Source organism: Aquarana catesbeiana, linkage group LG03 (genome assembly GCF_042186555.1).
Source record: "Aquarana catesbeiana isolate 2022-GZ linkage group LG03, ASM4218655v1, whole genome shotgun sequence".
Lineage (NCBI taxonomy): Eukaryota > Metazoa > Chordata > Amphibia > Anura > Ranidae > Aquarana > Aquarana catesbeiana.
In genome coordinates, this window is record NC_133326.1 from 550,847,488 (window position 1) to 550,870,075 (window position 22,588).

General features: G+C 43.8%; 1 protein-coding gene across 11 annotated transcripts in view; it reads right to left on the reverse strand.

The window, feature by feature from the left end:
- The window catches only part of LOC141132778 (serine/threonine-protein kinase WNK1-like), a 252,474-nt gene that overhangs the window by 14,125 nt on the left and 215,761 nt on the right, over positions 1–22,588 (reverse strand). For 8 of the 11 annotated variants that reach the window (XM_073621626.1, XM_073621625.1, XM_073621621.1 and 5 more), the window contains 5 exons: positions 16,493–16,576; positions 16,151–16,237; positions 6,055–6,124; positions 2,862–2,932; positions 389–978 (listed from right to left, as the gene is read on the reverse strand). In XM_073621626.1, coding sequence (XP_073477727.1) covers positions 389–978; positions 2,862–2,932; positions 6,055–6,124; positions 16,151–16,237; positions 16,493–16,576 — 902 coding nt within the window. The remainder of the gene's footprint in view (positions 1–388; positions 979–2,861; positions 2,933–6,054; positions 6,125–16,150; positions 16,238–16,492; positions 16,577–22,588) is intronic. The other 3 variants (XM_073621622.1, XM_073621623.1, XM_073621627.1) reach the window with 3 other exon arrangements.

A 22,588-nucleotide genomic window follows, 5' to 3' on the forward strand; every position in this document is an offset into this window, starting at 1 on the left:
CCCAAGCACTGTGCTGTATAACATGCTTTAAGGGAACAGGATCCATCATTTTTTTTTTTTTTTTTTAAGGGTAACACTTTAAGCTTTGATTGGTTTCTATGTAGAGCTACACCTGAAATGTATTTAGCTTAAACTGAAAATCCACTTGGTCTTGAAATCAATAGTAATTAACTTGTAAGCATGACAGGCCTCACATGTAGGCTCTTGTTATCACCAAAGAGCCAATCACCAAAAAAAGGGAAGTGGCTAAATAGGGGGCATTTAACAAGATGGTGTACATGAGAGAAAAAAAAAAAGAGGGGAAAGAGAAAAAATAGTCCTGAACATAACACATTATAAGAAAACAAAACATTCAGTAAAAAGCTTTCAGAAGAGAGTGGTCTCTCACTTATCCCGTAGCCTCCGAAGCTCTTTCTTTAGCTCCTCGTCTTCTATATCGGATTCATTGTCACTGCTCATGTAGGAAGAGTTAAAGGAGTTGCTGAGACTTTGCAGGCTGGCCTTTGAACCCAGAGGGTGAGGCATAACAGGGCTCCCCAGGCTGTCATCATGGACTCCTTTGGGTGGATCGCTTAGGGTGGCTGATGATTCGGGATGGGAAGATGGTCCATTGAGATGGGGCTGCGTCTTTGGGGAAGAAGCTCGTGGCTGCTCTGTCTCTGTGTGACCCGATGATAGGTCCTCCTGTGCACGAGATACTGAAAAGCGGCCTACTCTATCAGTGATGGAGGTGGTAACCTGGAACCGCCCCACCTGTACAGACTGTTTTGGGGAGGAGCCATGTGTGGGAACTTGGACTGGTCCTACACCATCCACTATGTCCAAGGACCCCGATGCACTGAGCCTTGGCTTCACCAGTGTACTCTCTGGGCTGCTACACGACATGGAGGAAGATGAAGAGGAGGTGGATGAAACTTCCCGCTGTGGCAGTTTTGGCTCCTCGCTCAGCTTCAGGGCATCATCTACAGCTACAGACACCTACAGGAAAAGAGAAATACGAGAACTTTGCCTTCTTGCTTAATACACACCCAAACTCCAGTATCAGCATATTATCCTGTTTCTACGGAAGAAACTTAAAGCCCAACTCTGTGTAAGGACGTGGTGCTATTTTCTGCAGCATTCCTGTTTAAGCCCAGGGCAGTTTAAATAAATACTTCCTGAGGGTGTAGGTCCATGAAGGAACATTTGTCTGATAAACCTACATTTTGTAGGTTTGTAGCAACGTACATTTCCAAAAAGGTCGTCACTCCTCTTCTAGGAGGGCAACAACCTTGGGATCGCTTCTTTCACTCAGCCTTTTTGATAAAAAATAAATAAATATCTGATTCTGGTCTTCAGGTGAAGGGTTCTGTCACACATGGGCTCAATATATATGTAAAGCTCTTACAAAAACAAGAATTGCACAATCTTTAGTGACCGAGACTGTTTCTATACATTTCAATGTAAATGTGGATATTACCTGTTCAGACTGCAGGTTACAATATGTGGGATGCAAATGAAGGCCACTGCAAGGCCAGATAGGTGAATTTTGTGCATATATGCCATACCATGTCTAGATAATACAATGTTGCTAAACATGGAAAGTACACAGGTACAATATAGGTTCTTTTTTTTTTTACATATACATACGGTATTTCTGTATTTGTAAATTTTCAGATCTTTAAAAGAGAAGTATGGCCAAAGCTTTTTTAGCCATACTTCTCTACTGGGTTATAGGAGTGCATCTATTTCTGCACTCCTATGACCAAGATTTCGCTAACAGCTGGCTAAAACTGGCTAACAGCTGATGTCACAGAGCTGGTCCAAGCTCTGATAGAATTCCAAAAATGTTAAATTCTGCCCCAATTTTTTAGGATTAGTTAGTTATATCTCAGAATTCTACTTTCATTTTGGCAGATGGGGAGTTAATATCTGGTTTTCCTCTACCTCATCCTCCACTGGTTCCTCCTCTTAACAAGGAGAGGGGGAAACCTGCCTGCAACCAAATCGGTCCAAGACAGAAAGTATTCCAGAAAACAGTTGCTGTGAACCAGTGATCGCAGATGAGAATTCTTCCCTAGTAACAAAGGACCTGGGAAAATATTGCCCGTAAGTAGTGGAGATACCAGACAGGTAGCAGGAGTCAGAGCCGTATGGGACACACCGACTCCCAAGGTATATATTGCACAGGGGGCTGCACCCAAGTTCCGCCCTACCTGTAGGAGGTATTTGGGACCAATCAACCTCTACATCACTTATTCTGCCGTCGATGAGACAAATCCTGACCAGTATAAAGAGACCTTTGCTGGGAACAGTGGTTCAAGTCAGCAATAGGGCAATGGGGCACTAAGCACCAGGGTGCTGGTTATTCCAGGAGATTTGACACCCTACTAATTCTGCCAGTGCCCCACTGTCCCACAAAAATAGTTGTGTGGCCTCTTTGGTCCCACAAAGTCGGTCTGCTGTGACCTGTAGTCCCACAAGTCAACCACTCTGCTGCAACCTGCTGTCCCACTAGGAAAAGCATTCTCCTGCAACTTGTAGTCCTACAGGAGTACACACCATTTCCTCACATGGGAATCCAAGATGGCTGTCACCTGTGTATTTTACCCCACTCATGACATCACTGGCTGTACTGTGCATGTGGCCTAGTCAGTCTAGCGTGAATGCAGGGGGCGGAAAAGAAAGTCTGCAACAAGATTAATCTACAATAAATTGGGGGATGGTGTCATTTTGAAGCTGAGCATATACAAAGTGCAATGAATGGGCACTGCCCAAAAGCCCAGCTTTCAGAAACAGTTTCTCTGTACATTAGAAGTAGGCTGCTTGTAATAAATCTGATAAGTCACCCAGAATATGAAATTTAATTGAGAGAAACCAACCTGAAATCGCCCCATTTTCAGGACTCCACCGCCTGTCTCTGTAGCTGGCTTGGCTTTTGCCTGCTCTGGAACTGAATAAAAAAAAAACAAAAACAAAAAAAAAACACGTTACTGTTAAAAAAAAGTTATACCTACATTCCACTATTATTTCTCTAAATTAAATTGTGTAAAAACACAGTAGAACACTTATGTTTTGGTGTAAATAGCCTGACCCTACTCGTGTTGATATGGCATAAAGGATGCTAAACTAAAAAGGCCTTGTATACAAATAATTGTTAGCATGCCAATCATGAGAGGTGTTGGCTGTATTTCACTTCCAAAGACACCTATCAGTCCTCTGAGTGTGTCAAGTCTCATTAGTATAGAGCAGCCTTTCTCACCCGGTGTGCCATGGCAAAATACTTCCAACAAAGGCAAATACTGTACCAACAATGGCGGATCAAGTAGCGTGATCCAAGCCTGCCTTACTTTATTAGACAGCTGCAGGTCCTAATACCAGTACATGTCCGACCCTTGCAGGGCTGCCCGCCCACGTCCTCCCAAACAATGATGTAATCGGTTACCAAGGAGCAACAGGTTATACTTACCTGCTCTGTGCAGTGGTGTTGCATAGAGAAACCCCCATCCTCCCCTTCTCTGGACCCCCCCTCCCTCATGCCAAGTGCCCCCATAGCAAGCAGCTTGCTATGGGGGCCCCTGAGCAGGCTCATTCCCAAGCTGCTGCTCTGTGTCCATTCACACATGGAGCGCAGCTCGGCACTACACTGCTCCCCACTCTCTCCTCATTGGCTAACAGGCAGTAATCGAGAGTAGTGGGAGCCAATGGATCCAGCTGCTGTCTCAGCCAATTAGAAAGAAGAGACCCAGGAGAGTCGCTGCTCTTGTGCACATTGCTGGATTGAGAGGCTCAGGTAAGTATAAGGGGGGTGGCGGCGGCTGCTGCACATCAGTGTTTTTTTTACCTCCATGCATTAAAAAAAAAAAAAAAAAAAAATCCTTGAGTTTTTACAACCACTTTCAATTCCCCTCATTTGCCACCAAGGCCACAGAGAGGGAGGTATGGGTAGACGGTAGTGGGGATGGGCAGCTGAGTTGCCTTTGGCTCTCCCCATAGTTTGGCAACGATTTCTCCCTTTTGCACCTTGCAGAGTATTATGGGGCCTAGCTGCCCTGGTGCTCAGCAGCTTTTCCTTGGTCAGCCAGGTGGTGGGCAGGACCAGGGGTGTGGTCACTTCCTTACATCCTCCCAAAGGTGGCAGACTTGGCTGATCTAGCAGTTGAAAATGGGGAGCAGAGATAGTAGGCCTGCAAGCATCCAGCCCTGCTGTTAAGTGTTTGTCTGCTCACTGACTGCCCTGCCTCTGCATACTGAACACTGACTGCCCTACCAATATACGTACTGAACACAGACCGACGCGCGCCCCCCCCTTTTTTTCTTCAGTCATCATCATCACCATCAGTGGTGCCCCTTTTGGCAGCGCATGTGTCCTATGGCTTCAGTATTCACAGGGAAGTATTGTGTTGCCCACTGACTAAAAGTTCTAGCTGACGATAATGCACTTCCGGTGTGCTCTCCCGAATCACTGACTGCCCTGTTGCTACATACCGATCACTGTCCATCCTACCGCTACATATTGCTCACCGATTTGAATACTGTATGGGTACAAGGCAACTCTGTCACAAATTACATTTTAGGCCTCGTTCACACGGATGTACTTAAAGTCCAGGCTAAAACTAAAATCCCTGGCATCTATAGCCACCAACAGTAACACTAACCTATCAAGCCCTGAAAAGAAAAAAAAATCAGTATATATACCTTTTCTGCAGGCGCTCCGACCCGATCTCCAGCGGCGGAAGCCATGCAGAGGACACGGCCGACAATGGCTGTGGAATAATTGGGAAGTGACATCATCCATAGATTTACTATGGGGCTTCCGTTGACAGACGTGTCTTCTGCACCCACCTACACAGCGAAGCTGCGGCTGACAGCTCAGCGTGGGACCAGAGCTTCCGCTGCTGGAGATCGGATCAGATCGCCTGCAGAAAAGGTAAGTATACTGATTTTTTTCTTTACAGGGCTAGACAGGTTAGTGTTAGAATGTTGGTGGCTATAGATGCAGGGATTAAAGTGGAAGTCCATGCCAAAACTTAAAGCATACGCCCATGTGAGGGCCCGCACAGGGATGCACCGGTATCCTATGCATCCATGTGCAGGCAATCCTATTCATGTCAATTGGGAGGCCGCGACTGCACAGAGCTGACATTTGCATGGGTGCCTGTCCTCGAATGCAGACAGCTTGAGTTCAGGGATGTCAAATCGGGAGCAACAGTTGCATCCCAATAGACATGAATAGGATGCATGTGACACCTGTGCACTCCAGGTGGGCAAAGTTGGCCCTCGTTTTGGTGTACCAGGCCTTAAGCTGATGCAATTAAAACTGTGCATAATTTTCAAGGGTGTCTTGACACAAAAGGGTTCAGAAACACTGGTTTAGAGGCAGTGAGAAATGTGAAAACCGGTAAAAAAAAAAAAAAATCCTCTCCATGTAATCTGCAAATGGTCACTTATGAAAACTTCACAATACACTCTGCACAGAAATAGTAAGACATGTGTGAAGCACACTGTAGCACTTTCAAATATAGTACTAACGTTAAGTCTTAATTATATATGGAAACTCTATATTACATGCCAAAGGTCACCTAAAGTTTGACAACTGCAGTCCTGATCCCTGCTTACCTTAATGCTACTCCCAAGAATGCATAACTGTCTAATATCAGGCAATATTTTAGGCATTTATAATGCGCAGACAATTTACATAGCACTTTATATCCTGTACATTCACATCAGTCCTTCGCCTAAAAGGAGCTTATACCCCAAGGTCCCTATTGCACATGCTTTCATATTTAAGGGCCAATTTTGATAGGAGTCATGTCATCTTTGAATGTGGGAGTAAAATGCATAACCAGAGAAAACTCACGCATGCAAACTCCATGCAGGTAGTGTTCTGGTTAAGCTCGGACAAAATCTTCTGTTCACTGCACAAGTTTAACAGATTGCAATACAGTACATTTTAACAAAGTCCTTCTGATCTATAGCTGTCATATGATGTCAAGCTTTATGTAGATAAAGCTGGAGCTTTGATTTGGTATCTGGTTTGAACAGCTTATTATGACTGAGCCGTGATACACTTACCATCAGTGGTGAGTTTGGGCTGGATATCCACTGGAACGGCAGCAGTTGTAGTAGCTGAACCTGGCACAGGCTTAAAAAAAAAAAAAAAAAAAAGGAAGAGTGAATGGAAGTTAAAAACAGACTTTCACGTATAGGTTCTGTGGTCTCTAACACAAAAGATGCCAAAGCCAGATAGCACTAAAAGAATACACGCCAAATGTTTAGCAGTGTCACCCACACTACAGTTGGCAGTTCAAGGGACTTCAGAACACAAAGTAACGGATCAAATTATTTTTTTCTGCAACAAAACAGTAACCAACTAAGGAACTTGGATATACCTTATACTCTCTACAGTCCTTTACTGCTGATGGCAAGCTTATGGGAATGAATGTTGGGACATGCTGTGTGACAGAGCCACTATCAGTGCTCCTGTTATTTGGAGTGGAGTACAGTAAAGAACCATAGATTATTTGTTGCTACCTTCAGGTATTTGGACACTGCCAAAAGCTGCACTGGGAACTGCCCCCCAGTCTACCAATAGAATCCATGAGGCCCAGTTATTTTAGCAAGGAGTAAGAGGGGAGGGAGCTATCTCTTGCACTATATCCTAAGATATGGAATTTACAGGCAAGTCAAAATTTCTATTAAAGGCTAAGCTCACTTATAAATGGTTTTTAAAGGACACATTTTACAAAGCATTGCAACCCCAATCAGTGGATCGCGGGTGAATAGCTGCAGCAGGATTTTTACTTTAATGTATGAATAAGGGTAAAAATCCTTAAGCCTTCAGAAAACTTTTAATTGTACAGTTCACAGAAGTTGACTCTTAGACCATGGTATATCTGAAAGCAATAGATTGAGGGGTACTGAAAAACACAATGGCAAGAAAATAGGATTTTTTCATCATACTTACCTGTAAAATCCTTTTCTTTGAGTACATCATGGGACAGTTAGGCTAATATTCATTACCTACTGGGTTATACGACATCTCTAGGTCAATTGACACTGGTAGACAAAGTCTTAGATAGGAAGTGATCCCCTATATAACCCCTCCCATACAGGAAGTACATCAGTTTTGTAGCAAGCACTGAATCCTTAAAAAAGAGGGGAGGGATCTTTGTGTCCCATGATGTACACAAAGAAAACGGATTTTACAGGTATGACGAAAAAAATCCTATTTTCTTTTTCAAACATCATGGGACACAAAAAAAAAAAATCATGGGACACAGAGTTAGGCTAATATTCATTACCTACTGGGACGTCCCAGAGCAATAGCCTCGTGGGGAGGGAGACACCCTGCCCAACAATAGCCATCAGACCTTATTCAGCAGCCCGCAGTACATTGAAGACCAGGTAGCAGCCTTACAAATCTGAGACACAGATATCTGATGACGAAAAGCTTAGGAGGTTCCTACACACCTGGTAGAATAAGCTCTCACCCTAAAGGGAGGAGCTTTATGTTTCAGACAATAGGCTTGAATGACCAATTAACTGACCCAATTTGGCAATGGAAGCTTTGGAAGCTGCCTGCCACTTCTTGGGTCCTTTTGGTAAAACAAAAATAGTCTGATCGTTGGATCTCCGCAGATCTAGACAAATAAACCTCCATCCAAGGAATGCAGTCAGCCTCGTTCGGCGGAAGAGAGACGAGAGAAAACAGAAGGTAAAATAATGTCCTGATTTAAATGAAAGGCTGACACCACTTTTAGCAAAAAGGTCGGAACAGGTTGTAACACGACCCTGTCATGGTGAAAGCTCAAGTATGGTTCCCTACATGAAAGGGCTGCCAACTCAGACACCCTTCTAGCCGAGGTGTTGGCCATCAGGAAGGCTAGCTTGCGTGACAGCAAGTCTAATGGAATTTCCTTGATAGGCTCAAATTGTTGTTTCTGTAACACAGACAGAACCAAGTTCAAGTCCCAAGGGAACACACAGGTGACCTAATGGGGGGAAGCAAACGATTTGCCCCCTGCATAAAGGTTCGGACCAGCAAATGGGAGGCTAAAGGCCTTTGGAAAAATATTGACAGGGCCGAAATCTGACCTCTGATTGTACTGAAAGCCAATCTGATTTCCACAGCTGACTGTAGAAAAGAGAATTCTCCCAATCACATATTTCCGAGGATGCAATTTTCTGGCTTCACAGCAAGCAATATAAGTCTTTCAGACCTTAAGATAGATCTTGCTAGCGAGAGCTTTTCTAGCATTCACTAGGGTAGACACCACTGGTCCCGAGATGCCACTGTCCTTCAACTCCCTGGCTTCAATAGTTATGCTGTCAAATTTAGAGACTGAAGCTCTACCGCCCAGGTCCGTAGGGCCGGGCGTACTGCCCGTAACTCCAGGATGTTGATGGGCAGGTTCTGTTCTGTCCTTGATCATCTCCCCTGAGCTGTGAGCCCCTCTAGGGTTGCTCCCCAGCCTGAGAGACTGGCATCTGTGGTCAGTACTCTCCAAGTTACCGGAAGGATCTTCCCTTTTGCAAGTTCTGATCCTGCAACCATCAGCTTAGGCTTAAGCATGCCCGAGGAGATAAGAACAGTGGATAATCCAGGGCTTGTCCTCTCCTGTTCCAAGTCAACAAGATGTCTTGTATAGGCCTGGAACGGAACTGGGCATAGGACACTGCCTTGAAGGACACCCATCCTTCCTAGAAGACTCATACAGAGCCGAATGGAGGGTTGCCTGGGGCCCGTTGTCTGACGCACCTGATCCTTCAGGGCACAGATCCTTACGGGTGGCAAAAATAACCTTGCTTGAACCGTATCTAGGATCAGACCTAAATACTTCAGACTTTGAGCTGGTCTCAAGGCTGATTTTTCGGTATTTATGACCCAGCCTAAGCTTTCCAAATACCACACTGTGCAGGTTATGCTCTGTTCTAGAGCCTGTATTGAGTGATCTCTGAGCAGGAGGTCGTCCAGATACCCAAGCACCAAAATCCCTTGGGCCCTTAAAAGACCCAGTACTGGTGCTAGGACCTTTGTGAACACCCGGGGAGCTGTGGCAAGCCCGAAGGGTAGAGCCACAAACTGAAAATGACGTTCCTTTACTGCAAATCGCAGGAACCTCCGATGAGGCTGAAAGATAGGTACGTGTAAATATGCGTCCTTTATATCGATAGAGGCTAGAAAGTCTCCCATCTGGAGCGAGGCTACAACTGAGCGGACAGACTCCATCCGAAAGGACTGGATTAGTGGATAATGGTTCAGGGATCTTAGAAACCTGAGGGGGAACCCCCTGTAATTACAGCTGGTAACCGTGGGATATAGTCGAGGTGACCCACTGGTCCTGAACCATTGTTCTCCAAATGTCCATAAAGTGCAGCAGCCTTCTCCCCACCCGATAGAGTGGGGGGTCCCCTCAAAAGGAGGGCTTGGGGTCGGGTTTAGAAGAGTTTTGGACCCAGGGCTTTTTCTGGCCCTGGCCTTGTGGCTTGCCCCTGGCTCTAGCGCCCTGTTGGCAACAGAACTGCCATGGTGCTGAGACACCTGAGGAAGCAATTCCTGAGGTTTTAAACGAGGGACGTCTGGTGCTTCTCTTTTCAGGAAGTAGAGAACTCTTCCCTCCGTAAATCTTTTGGATATATTTGTCCGGTTCATCACCAAACGTTTACCATGAGAGGGGAAACCTGCCAATAACTTCTTACAAGGAAGCTTGGCTGACCAGTTCTTAAGCCACAAACGTCTGAGCATATGTACAGACAAGAGAGCCAAATGAAAAACCTGCTGTATTGAATCCTTTAAGGCATCAATAGCAAAACACGGTGCTTGAGGAATATCGGTCTTATTTTCAGCAAGATCATCCTCCTGGTTAGGCCACATGATCAGACTGGCTGCAACAGCTGGCTGAATAGCTGAACTAGCCAAAGAAAAAGGAAGCTTTTAATAATGACTTCAGTTTCTTGTCAACAGGGTCTTACAAGCCCTGTGCGTTATCCAACGGACAAGTTAAGTTCTTGTTTAAAGAAGAGACTGCTGCATCTACAGCTGGCATGCTCCACTTAAACTTTTCATCCATGGGATATAAAAAGGGAAAACCTCATAAGAGGAACAAAAATCCTGTCAGAATGTTCCCAATCAGCATACACTGCCTGTTCCAAGAGTGAGTGTAAGGGGAAAGTCTGTGCGGCCTGAAGAGGCCTCAGGGATGCCAAAGAGGACCTGGGGGACTCAGTAATCTCTGCAAGAGGCAACTTAAAGGCAGAACGAACCATCTCAGTAAGAGTCTGGGTCAAAAGCCTCTGCGACTGAGAGGCAGACACCAACTAGATACGTTCTGCGCATGCATGCGCAAGTGGTCCCGGCGAACGGGCGCGGCTGTATTCACGACACAAATCTTCACACAACCAGATTAGGCTACGGCGCATGCACAGCTCCGAGTGTGCACATCGCCTGCGGCTAAGCCGCATGCGCCATGGCCGCCAAACTGTTGAGCATTTTGTGTCTTTGCGAGGCTCGGGTACCATTTATCTAAGCATATAGAGCCTGTGTCAAATGGATCTGATCGGTCAATCCCTTGATTAATTTAAGAACCTTTTGTGGGACTAGAGACCTGCAGCTCAAACAAACGTGCCCATCCACCTTGTAGACACTGGTAAAAAACTGATGTACTTCCTGTATGGGAGGGGTTTTATAGGGGATCACTTCCTGTCTAAGACTTTGTCTACCAGTGTCCATTCACCTACAGAGAACCTGGTAGGTAATGAATATTAGCCTAACTCTGTGTCCCATGATGTATGAAAAAGAAAAACAAAAAGTAACTTCTCGCAAAAGGGAGTGCACTAGGGAGTGACAAGGTGTAAGGAGGAGGCTATACAAGGCCTCTCAAACACCAGCTGGGTATCGAGGCTAGGTGTTTTGCAATTTAAACAGAAGAAGCTGCAGCATGATAAACTGAAACAGCTATAGGATGGGGTTCCCTTTTGTGACACGGTGAGAACTACCTCACATGATAATGATTGAGCATGTTGAAGAGCAATCTCTATGCTCCCAGAAGAGATGGGGCACTCAACCCAAAAGTTGTAATGTGTCCAACTGGTGATTATAAAGGAATTTGAGATGCTTGAAGATCGCTGGGGAGAGTCTGTAGAGTAGTCAATTAAGAATTTAGGGTGAGACAGGAAGGCAAGTGACAAGGTACCTACAACACTGCATGTGGAGGGTAAATAGGTACATGAGGGGGTACTGAGAATAAAGGCCTGCAAACCTTTCCAGTACTAGGTGGGTGAAAGGTTAGCTGGTGCCAAGGCCAAATCCTTTTGAGGAGACAAGATTAGAAGGACTTGTCAGCTCGTAAAACAGGTTGCCTACTGATCCTTGACCCCAATATAAGGAGGGAGGGTCTATCAAAAATGTAGAAAGAATTTGAAGGTTAAAGGCCAGGGAGGCCTGTGTAGCAAAAGGGAGGTCCACATAGTGAGAAGTAGGGTTCCCACAACCTTGAGTAAAGTAGAAATTCTCATTCTCATGGGGCTGCAACTGAAGGGTGCCAAATAGCAGTCTGTTCATAATGGGGGTCAGCAAAAGACAAAATGTCATGCTAAAGTGAATATAAATATTAGGAGATAAAGCTTAGGCAGCGATATACAGAGTAGTACAAGGCTGGGAAAAGGCTGAGAAAAATGCAGGATCATCAGCAGAGGGAAGTGATAGCATAAGTGTTTAGGCCTATGGCTGAAGACTGGACTCATGAACTTTTTAAAAGAAATCAATTTAAAAATGACATAATGGCTCTGTGGGAGGGATTCCCCCTTTAACACTGACAGGCTGTCCCCCTTTCCAGTTCCATCGCTTAGCACCATACGAGAGCTTGGGGAATACACTGCATTGGTCTACTTGTGTTCTCCTACACGGCTTACTCTACATGGATGATTAGCCAATTGGTCACACAGTTCCTCATGATTTATATTTTGTGACCTGTTCCGTGCTTTTATTGGTTTGTTCACTCCTTTTTGCATAAATCAAGAATTTATATAAAAAAAAAAAAATAGGCAAAGTCTTATAGCTTTTTTTTATGGCTCCTCTAATGATGTTTCTTGCTATAATCTGGATGTATGTTACCAGACAGATATCATTAAAGATGTCTTAAGTAGTTTTGGCATTGCATATTTATTTCTGATCAATAACCATGGTATGGCCACCATCTAGCCAGTCATCTTATGACATCTATAATTAAACACGTGGGGTGTAGACACATGTCGTCAACACGCACCGCAATCGGTGATTGACCGGCCTTGGAGAATCTGCCTGTTTATATGGAGCAAAGCAATGCAGATTTTCAATGCGAATGCACACTTTTCGTTTAAGTGGTTGGGTTTTACGTATCACACTATGGCTTGTGCTTTCATTTACCTTGGTTGGCTGTAAACACCTTCTGAGAATGAGTGGTATCAGAATCTGGGCAGTATTTGCATAAAGTGCCTTTAGACCATTTTAACCCTATGGTCAAACAGATCAAGTAAGGGGATTGACATTTGGTTTTCACACTCTCAAAAAGGTGTGGCGCTTACAAGTTGACACATTGTCAAGTGTGCGAAGTTCACTTGAATCTATGGAAAAATTGGAAGTTCACTATAGGAACCCATTATCTTTGGACACTATTATTTGTGTTACAATCTAAATGGTTAGATCAGGGGTGTCAAACTCAAATTTCATTGCGGGCTGCATCAGCATTATGGTTGCTGTCAAAGGGCCAGTTGTATCTTTAAGACTAGATGTCCAGAGCACCCTACTCCCCCCTACATCAGATTTCAAGAGCCTCCCCCGCCCTCCCTTACATCACTGTGCAAGGAGTTCTGTACACCTCTCTGCTGCCCACTGCTGAGATGGGGAAGGGGGTGGGGGGCAGAGCCGAGCCTTTCTGGGGCTACACAGAGAAGCGCAGGATCTGGCGGAGGAGTTTTGTCATCCTCTCTGCCGTTGACTGCTGGGACAAGGTGGGGATAGAGACAAGGGGGTTGCCGCAACTGCAGGAGAGGTGCAAGGGCCGCATGAAATGGCCTGGAGGGCTGAATTCGGCCCAGGGGCCTTGTGTTTGAGACAGGCGAGTTAGAGATTGGTCACCATTCACAGATTGGTTGATGCATGGGCGATTTGCACTACATATGGGGTTTGTTTCCCTTTAATGTCTTTTCATGATTGTTTATGTTATTTGGAATTACAGATATAATTTATAATACAGAATATGGATGGGTATAGAGCTACACTTGATTTCTGTTTAAGTTTGGTATCACAAATTTGTGCGTTTGCTTTACTCATTCTGTATTACAACAGATTTTATTTGATTGTCTGAGATAGACTAACAGCTAAAACCACAACTAGAACACCACCCCCTAAGGCAGCTTTGGAGCAGGACAAAAAGATGGAAAGCACAATGTACGGATGGAGGTGAAAAGAAGATACCACCTTACGCAAAAAGAATACTTAAGGCTGAAGGACAACTTTATTCTTGCGAACTACCAGGAAGGGCTCCTTACAAGATAAGGCCACCCAGCATAGACCCTCCCCTGGCAGATGTGACAGCGATCAGAAAAACCACCTAGTGAGCAAGGTCAGCCAAGGGTATACTGTTAATTGGTTCCCTAATGTCCCACTAAGCTACCAGAGAATGCCTGGGGGCAATATGATGTGCCACACTCTGCACAAAAACCTTTACCAGAGTGTGCAATGCCAAATTTGAAAAATCATACTCGGGGTCAACCTCTGGTGCAGTTGAGACAGAAAAAAAGCCAATAAGTCCCATGGCATACTGGGAGGACCAAAATAGACTTTGAGAAGTCTACTTTCAGGCACTTAAAAGCATAGGGGTGACAGGCTTCCATCTCTTAGGACTTGGGCTTCAACAGCCAGGAAACAGGATGGAACACAAGGTGGAAGAATCTGGACAGCCATGGCCAGAGGCTAGAGTACATCCGCATACCAAGTTTTTCTTGGTCAGTATTTTTCTAAAGATCTGAGGAAGGAGGATCTTTAGAGGAAAAAGGCATATTAGGGAGACCCAATCTCATGGAATCACCTGTGTGTCCAACGTGAAGGCCATCAGATCCATAGACACAAACCTTTGCATGCTGTAGCTGAACTTTGTCAGGAGATCCACATCGGGCATCTCCATTCTCTGATAGATGTCCTGAAACACTTCCCAGGTGAAGGGGCCACTCCCAAGTCTAGCTCATGTCGACTGAAAGATTCTGCCTGCCAATTTTCTACACCTGGAATGTGTACAGCTGGACAAGGTCGGAATTTGTGATATTCTACTCAGAACAGAATTTGATCAGCTTTCCTTTGAGCTGCTTGAAATCTGGTCCCCACCATGGCGACTGATGTAAGTCACAGGCATGGCATTGTCTGATTGAATCTGGGGTGTTGGTAGTCCCCAAAAGCACCTTTAAGGGTGAAGCAAACAGCAATCAGTTCCAGGATGTTGACAGGAAGTGGGGGTCTTCTGTAGCGACCAAGGAGTTCACTGTACTGCCGCTGTTTTGAGCACACCTTCACATCCTGATAGGTTGGCATTTGCCGTCTAATGTAAAGGGAGAAAGGACTTCCCAACCACCAGTATTGGATTGTGTATCCATCACACAAGAGCGTATCTGGCCTCTGTGGCTAGATGTAAGGGGCAATCCAGAGAAATTGACTTGACCCACAGTGTCGGAATGCTGTGCTATAAACAGTTGAGTTAATCTGGGCATAAAGTACTGCCTCAAATGAGACCATCCGACCCAGGGGACTCATATGCAAAACCCAACCGAGGGCCAACGACGAAACGGAAACGGTAGCATCCTTCTCTGAGATTTCAGATTTAGATTTTTTTTTTGTAGGTTAAAGAAAGACCTGAAACAAGCGATGAGTCGGAGTTCATGCAGACTTCTGGAGGAGTGAGAATCCAACCAAAGGGCATGCAAAAGGCGAGTCATCTGTTGAATGTTGCTTGACAATATATGGGCACTATGTGCTCTCCACAAATAGGGCAAGATCTTTGTGAACAATGGAGAAGCCATAGACAACACAAATTGAAAATGTTTCTCGCCCAGGGCAAATAGTAAAGAGTTTAAATAGGGACATGAAGCTAGGAAGTCCCCTTGTTGAACAGTAGTAATGACTGACCTGGCAGATTCCATGTTGAATTTTCAGATTCTCAAGTACTTGTTGAGGACCTTCAAGTCTAAAATGGGGATGTATGTCTATTTGGTTTTGGAACTAAAACAAAACTGAAGTAAAAGCCTCAAAACCTTTCCTCTAGAGGTAAAAGCTAAAGACTGTGCTGACTGCAGAACAGAGGGCAGATTTGAAGTAATGGAGCTGGGAAAGGCCTGGAATTGACGCTCCAGTTGGTAAACTTGGTTCATGACAGACTGAACCCGTACCCAGGACAGCCAACAGACATCTTCACATTCGAAAAAGTGGGAGCATTCTGTCATTGGGCAGACGACTTGTAACATGTGTTTGCCTTTGAGTAGAAAACAGTGTTTAAAAGAACATCTGTCTACATGAGCCCTGAACAACCCTTAAAAAACAAACAAAAAAAAAACCTGCAAATGAAGGTTTACATCACCTCACCTGTCCTACTGCATATTTCTTTGACCTTCGCTTCCATGCAGAGCAACAGGCACTTCACATTTGATACACTTTTAGATGTGGGGTACCCACTATGCATTGTGTTACCCCTTACCACAGCACACAGCAGAGAGCGCAAGCATCCAAACACTCCTAGAATTGCAGAATGTGCAGAGTATGCTGTAGTTCTTAAAAAGAAGAACATAAACCCCCCCCCAAAAGTTGATTTAACATGTACAGTACCTTTTACAAAAGAAACCCGGTAAACTTCAAGCTGGTGTTAAATATAGGAACATCTACTTTTCCGCTTCAGGAACCCAACAATTTAGATCCACATATCTAATTCTCCTGCTCTAAAGCCAGGCCCACCGCAGTGAGCTATAATTATTGGCGTAGGTCTGATTTGCACATCATTTTAAGTGAATATTTAGTGGGAGAGCAGGACTGTAGAAGCAAATAGAGTACAGATGACAGTGAAAGTTACATTATCTTATATATTAAACAAAAGGGTGAAATGGGGAGGGAGGGGGTTAAAACAGACACCCTCACAGCCTTTACACTCACACAGCTGGGTGCAGAGGACACAGGGACACTTTCTGGGCTCAACGTTCTTCTCAACTGGAAATCCAAGTCTTCCAGGGGCTGCTGGGACTGTAATGAGAAGCAGGGAGGGTCAGAGGAGAGGGTCCTTGGGTTACCCCTGCCCTACACTGAGCTCAGTAAGGTGAAGTAGTTGGAATCTAAACCTGTTTTGCGGTCTTTTCACTCACTATAGGGTGTGCCTGTGCTGGAAGGGTGACAGACAAAAAAGGTATGGGATAGAAGGTAAGGCAAAAGGGCATGCACAAGACGAGGGGAAACATCCATTAAGAGGTTACATGGAAGAAAAGAAGGTTCATGCTGCACCTGAGTTAGTGAAGGTCCAGGAAGAGGAGGTGGCTGTTCGCCAGGCGGGCTCCCCACTGTGCTCTCTGCCCCGGCCGGGAGCACCTACAGGATAGGGATATTTAGTGCCATCAGACAAAGTTTTACATACAAAACCTGTTTATCTTTGCTGTAATACTCAATAATGCTCCACCTATTAGAGATAAGACCACCCGTTATCCGCTATAGTATCTCAACCGAGCAGCCTCAAAGATTGGATAGAACATCCTTAGGCAAAACCACCAGGGTGATGTTTATGAGAACACAACAGATCCAAAAGAAGAACAAAAAGCAGGAACTGGTCACTACCCATTCAGGGTAAAGTGACAGTGTCTGCACATAGGCCACACCCCCATTATTTACTTAGTCATGTTCCTTCATTGCTCCTCCACAGTGATGAGCCTTCGCTAAAGCCAGCCATATATGGATTGAAACTCTGCCGATTCAGCTGGGACTGGCTGAATTTTGATCCATACATAGGCACTGTGGTTGTACAGAGATCGTTCTGCCAATCAACTTCTGTACAATCAGCTTGTTAGCTATAGCCGGCAGTGTCAATCAGTGTCTTTCAATAGCATGGTAGTTTCCCCACTATCCGATTACAAACGGCTCAGTGGGTGGATTCCCCCATTCTCCACAAATGTATGGATGGGGGAATCAGGACTTTTTTTTCATTCAACCAGCAGGTTGCATGGAAAAAAAAAAAAAAAAAAAAAAAAAAAAAAAAAGAAGAAGGGCTGCCCAAGACTTGTTACTGAGAGGTTTTACCACTTGCTGCCAATCATCCTTTCAGCAGGGCATCCAATTTTAACATACTAAAAACAAGGTAAATGCTGACCGGTGGGTAAATTTCTCAGGAGTAAGCCACTGAAATCGCAGTCCTAAGGACAACTTCACACTAGAAGATTAGTAGCATAGATCTGTAGAGCCAACAAATATTTCTGCTTAGGTTACCTTAACATGTGACATCTCATAATGCCACCCACTCCTAACCAATATCCATTGAAAGCCCTTCTAGCAGCCAGTGGTGGAAGTTTTTTTTTTTTTTTAAAAGCTAGAATAATGAATGGGAATGGCTTGAGGAGGGAGAAGCTGAGAACCTGGTTACAAAATGTGTTAATCAGTGGAATGTATAGATTTGGAGTGCTAAATTTTTAAACTTTGCAAACCAAGAGATTCAAGATAAGATGCAACTTTGTTAAATTAAATTAATGTAGCAGTCAGTTGTTTAATAATAAAAGGAGCCAGAAAACACCTTTTAAAAGGGACAATGTCATTAACTAAAAAGATCCTTAAAAAGGCATACCTATAAAAAGACCGAATATTTACGTTGGCCATAGATGGAGCAAATTTCCTTCCTGCGACGACGGGTTGCAGGAAAAAAGTTCTCTCAAATCCCCTATCAACACGGGGGGGCATATGGGTCGAACAGTCCACGCTGGGGGAAGATCAACATTACTGCTAGCGGCTATAGCTGCGTGTACAGTAATCTCATTTAAAATGCGGCAAGCTGGTACATTCAGCCTGCCCATACATGGGTCGAATCTCGGCCGGTTCCTGAGATTCAATCAGTATATGCCTGGCTTTATGTTTCCTGCTGCCCAATCCTTAAAATGCAACACTGATCCTGAGAACTGGTCCCTTCTTCCCCACATCCCCAGTTAGCTGGGACACCTGCTCTTTAAGGATTGGTTATATACTGGGTCCAAGGAAGCTTTCACTGGTTTCTACTGCTGACCTTTACCCATTACAGGAAATTGCAGCGACATGGGAGATCAGCAGGGGGACCACAGAGAGCTGCAGGGGACCCAAGGGATCAGTACACACCCAGAAGTGTTCGTTTACCAGCGGACAGTTTCTCAGGATTGGAATGGCACTCAGCAGCGGAAAAAAAAAAAAAAAGCATTCTCCATTAACCCTTTCGCTCCCAAAGCCGGTTTTTGTGCATTTAAAAAATAATTTTAGGCGTTAAGATTACATAAAGCCAGCAGCCAGAAGTGTTTGTAAAACACCTGCTGTTGCCAACGTATACCAAACATTGTTGGCAGTGAAAGGATTAAGGGCCAGTTCACACCAGATGCAGTTCCGCGTGCCTTTTTTTCTGCACTAAAAATGCACGCACAGAGTTTTCGATGTATTCCAATGGCTCTAGTTCACACCATGCAGTCAGTTTCCGGTGCAGAAACTGACTGCATGGTGTGAACTAGAGCCATTAGAATACACAGAAAACACTGTGCATGCATTTTGTGCAGAAAAAAAAAAAGCGCACAGAACTGCAACTGGTGTGAACTGGCCCTAAGGAATTTAGATATTTCCTTACCTAATAAAGGGTAAAGTTAGTACCATGCTATTTGAATTAATTTTAGGTGCACTGTCTTCCTGGTACTTGCTCAAATGTGGTCAATACACCTGGGAAATCCTCTCTCGTAATGCCTAGCAAGTTGTGTCAGCCACAGAAATCCTGGAGGTCACTGGCTTCTTCTCAAGCACAAGAGTGACATCATACACAAGTCACTTAACTAAGAATGTCTGCCTGTTCTCATCGTGAAATGCAGCCAGTAAAGAGGACATATAGAGAGTTAGGATAGAATGTCACAGCTTCTCAAGCTGCTGAATATAGATTAGAAGTGAGCATTCACGTTAGTCCTATGGAAAAACAGAATGACTGTCAACATTTTTAAGCAGATGATTGATTCTACACATTGCCATTAGGGACAAAAGAACTAATCTGTGGATTGGGAAAATATAGCAAACCTGTTTTCTGACAACCACATTTTCTAGAACACATATAAAAAAAAAAAAAAGTCTGGGGACAGGTCCCCTCTAAATACAAAGATTAATTAAGTTAAAGCAAATCAAATACAACCCCTGGCAAAAATTATGGAATCACCAGTCCCTGAGGATGTTCCTTCAGTTGTTTTGTGTAGAAAAAAAGCAGATCACAGACATGGCCAAAAACTAAAGGCATTTCAAATGGCAACTTTCTGGCTTTAAGAAACACTAAAAGAAATCAAGAAAAATAATTGTGGTGGCCAGTAACAGTTAGATTTATAGAACAAGCACAGGGAATAAATTATGGAATCACTCAATTCTGAGGAAAAAATTATGGAATCATGAAAAACAAACAAAATAACACTCCAACACATCACTAGTACTTTGTTGCACCACCTCTTTATAACTGCTTGCAGTCTCTGACGCATTGATTTAATGAGTGATAAACAGTACTCTTCATCAATCTGGCTCCAGCCTTCTCTGATTGCTGTTGCCAAATCATCTTTGCAGGTTGGAGCCTTGTCATGGACCATTTTCTTTAACTTCCACCACAGATTTTCAATTGGATTGAGATCCGGACTGTTTGCAGGCCATGACATTGGCCTTATGTGTCTTTCTTCAAGGAATTTTTTCACAGTTTTTGCTCTATGGCAAGATGCATTATCATCTTGATAAAATGATTTCATCATCCCCAAATATCCTTTCAATAGATGGGATAAGAAAAGTGTCCAAAATTTCAATGTAAACCTGTGCATTTATTGAAGATATAATGACAGCCATCTCCCCAGTGCCTTTACTTGACATGCAGCCCCATATCATAATTGACTGTGGAAATTTGCATGTTTTCTTCAGACAGTCGTCTGCATAAATCTCATTGGAACGGCACCAAACAAAAGTTTCAGCATCATCACCTTGCCCAATGCAGATTGGAGATTCATCACTGAATATGACTTTCATCCAATCATCCACAGTCCACGATTGCCTTTCCTTAGCCCATTGTTACCTTGTTTTTTTGGGTTTAGGTGTTAGAGATGGCTTTCTTTTAGCTTTTCTGTATGTAAATCCCATTTCCTTTAGGCGGTTTCTTACAGTTCGGTCACAGATGTTTACTCCAGTTTCCTCCCATTTGTTCCTCATTTGTTTTGTTGTACATTTTCTGTTTTTAAGGCATATTGCTTTAAGTTTTCTGTCTTGACGCTTTGATGTCTTCCTTGGTCTACCAGTATGCTTGCCTTTAACCACCTTCCCATGTTGTTTGTATTTGGTCCATGTTTTAGACACAGCCAACTGTGAACAACCAACATCTTGCGCAACACTGTGTGATGATTTACCCTCTTTACCTACATACTAACAAGCAGATTTAATCTGATGCAGGTGTTAGTGTTTGTAATGAAAATTTACAGGGTGATTCCATAATTTTTTCCTCAGAATTGAGTGATTCCATAATTTATTCCCTGTGCTTGTTCTATAAATCTAACTGTTACTGGCCACCACAATTATTTTTCTTGATTTCTTTTAGTGTTTCTTAAAGCCAGAAAGTTGCCATTTGAAATGCCTTTAGTTTTTGGCCATGTCTGTGATCTGCTTTTTTTCTACAACAATAAACAACTGAAGCAACATCCTCAGGGACTGGTGATTCCATAATTTTTGCCAGGGGTTGTACTAGAAACAAAAACATAATATACTGCAGCTTACCAGTCTTTAGAAGCAGTAGCTGCAAAATCTTTTCTTTATTTCTAGCTTTTTAATTTTTTTTCTTGGTGATCCTACCAGTAACACTTTGCCCTAAAGTGAGAAAAGCCCTAAAGGTGGCCACACACGGATCAAATTTCATCTGGTATGAAAAAGGGGTACTCTATCCGGTCCACCCATGCTCCTTGATTTGGGGTGCCCCCCCTCTCTGGATCCCATATATAAACATCAGTGCACTGGCCCAATGGCATTAACTTTAACCATTTGGCGTCATTGCCTCAAGCGCTACCCCCTTATATCCCCCTGCTCTCCTCTTGTGAATGTATTATTCAGCCCACTCATTCCAGACAGTATGTCCCTGGGCAGGATTTTTCCATGGATTAATGTACATCTCTTTCAGCTCCGGAACCTGGTCCATCCCATAACGAGGAGACTACATACTTTCGACACTTAAGGTGTAAAATTTGATATACCATCACATCTTTTCCACTTTTACCTACAGGTTAGACACTTCTTCCACTCTAAATCGCCAACCTTGACCCTTGATAAGCCAACTACCTTTGAATACCTATGTGCTCAGGGCCCACATCAACTGCATTTAATTTCATGTATTTACCGTATCCTCCATGAGTCGATTCCTATCACGGAAACTTTACACCATTATATGAGCAGGTGGTCCCACTTAGTGGGCCGTCCTGTCACAATACAGATGTGGGATAGGATTTGGTCTTCTACTTTTAGATCTTCCAAACGTGTCACCCAGAGGGAGACATCCATTAAAATTCTCATGTTTTGGTATAGAACTCCTGATGTAATTCATAAGTATGATCCCTCGGTCCCGCCACATTGCTGGCGGTGTGGGACTGACATAGGCTCTTTATTTCATATCTTTTGGCAATGCTCCCTGATTCAACCCTTTTGGTGTGATGTGCATTTACTTATACAAAAGGTGGTTGGGGTGTCCCTTCCGATGGATCCTTTGAATTATCTGTTAGGTTTACCTTCTTTAGGTGTATCTAAAAAGGCAAATAGACTAATATCCTATATTTTACTAGCCGCCAAGAGGCTTATCCCACTGTCCTGGTTATCCAATGCACCTCCTTCGTGGTCCAGATTTCTACAACTGGTGGGTAAGATTCGGACGATGGAGTTTTTGACGGCCTCGGTACATGACTGTATCTCCCAATTTAACAAAATATGGGAACCATGGGATCTTTCGGAATTCGGGACCCCCATACTACCAAACACGCCCTAATCTCCTATTGAATCTATACTGATTGTATTTGAGTCCTCCCCCTTTCCGGTGCTCATCATTTGATTCCGCACTAGGTTTATTATTACATAACCTGCACCTCCCGTGGAATTCCTTGCCTACTATATGGCTTTGATTAATCTTGAGGTTCTAGATTTTTATCCATAATACGCCTACTGTGTACATCAAAGGGAAATGATGCAATTCACACTTGTGCCTAGTATCTGTGAACATTTTTCTTTTTACTTATAATTGTTAAGTTCTATTTTGTTTTTCCTTTCTATTATGAATGTTTATAATGCACTTTCATGGATAGTGTAATGTACACTTTGTTACAATTTTGTACTTGTTCTCTGATATCC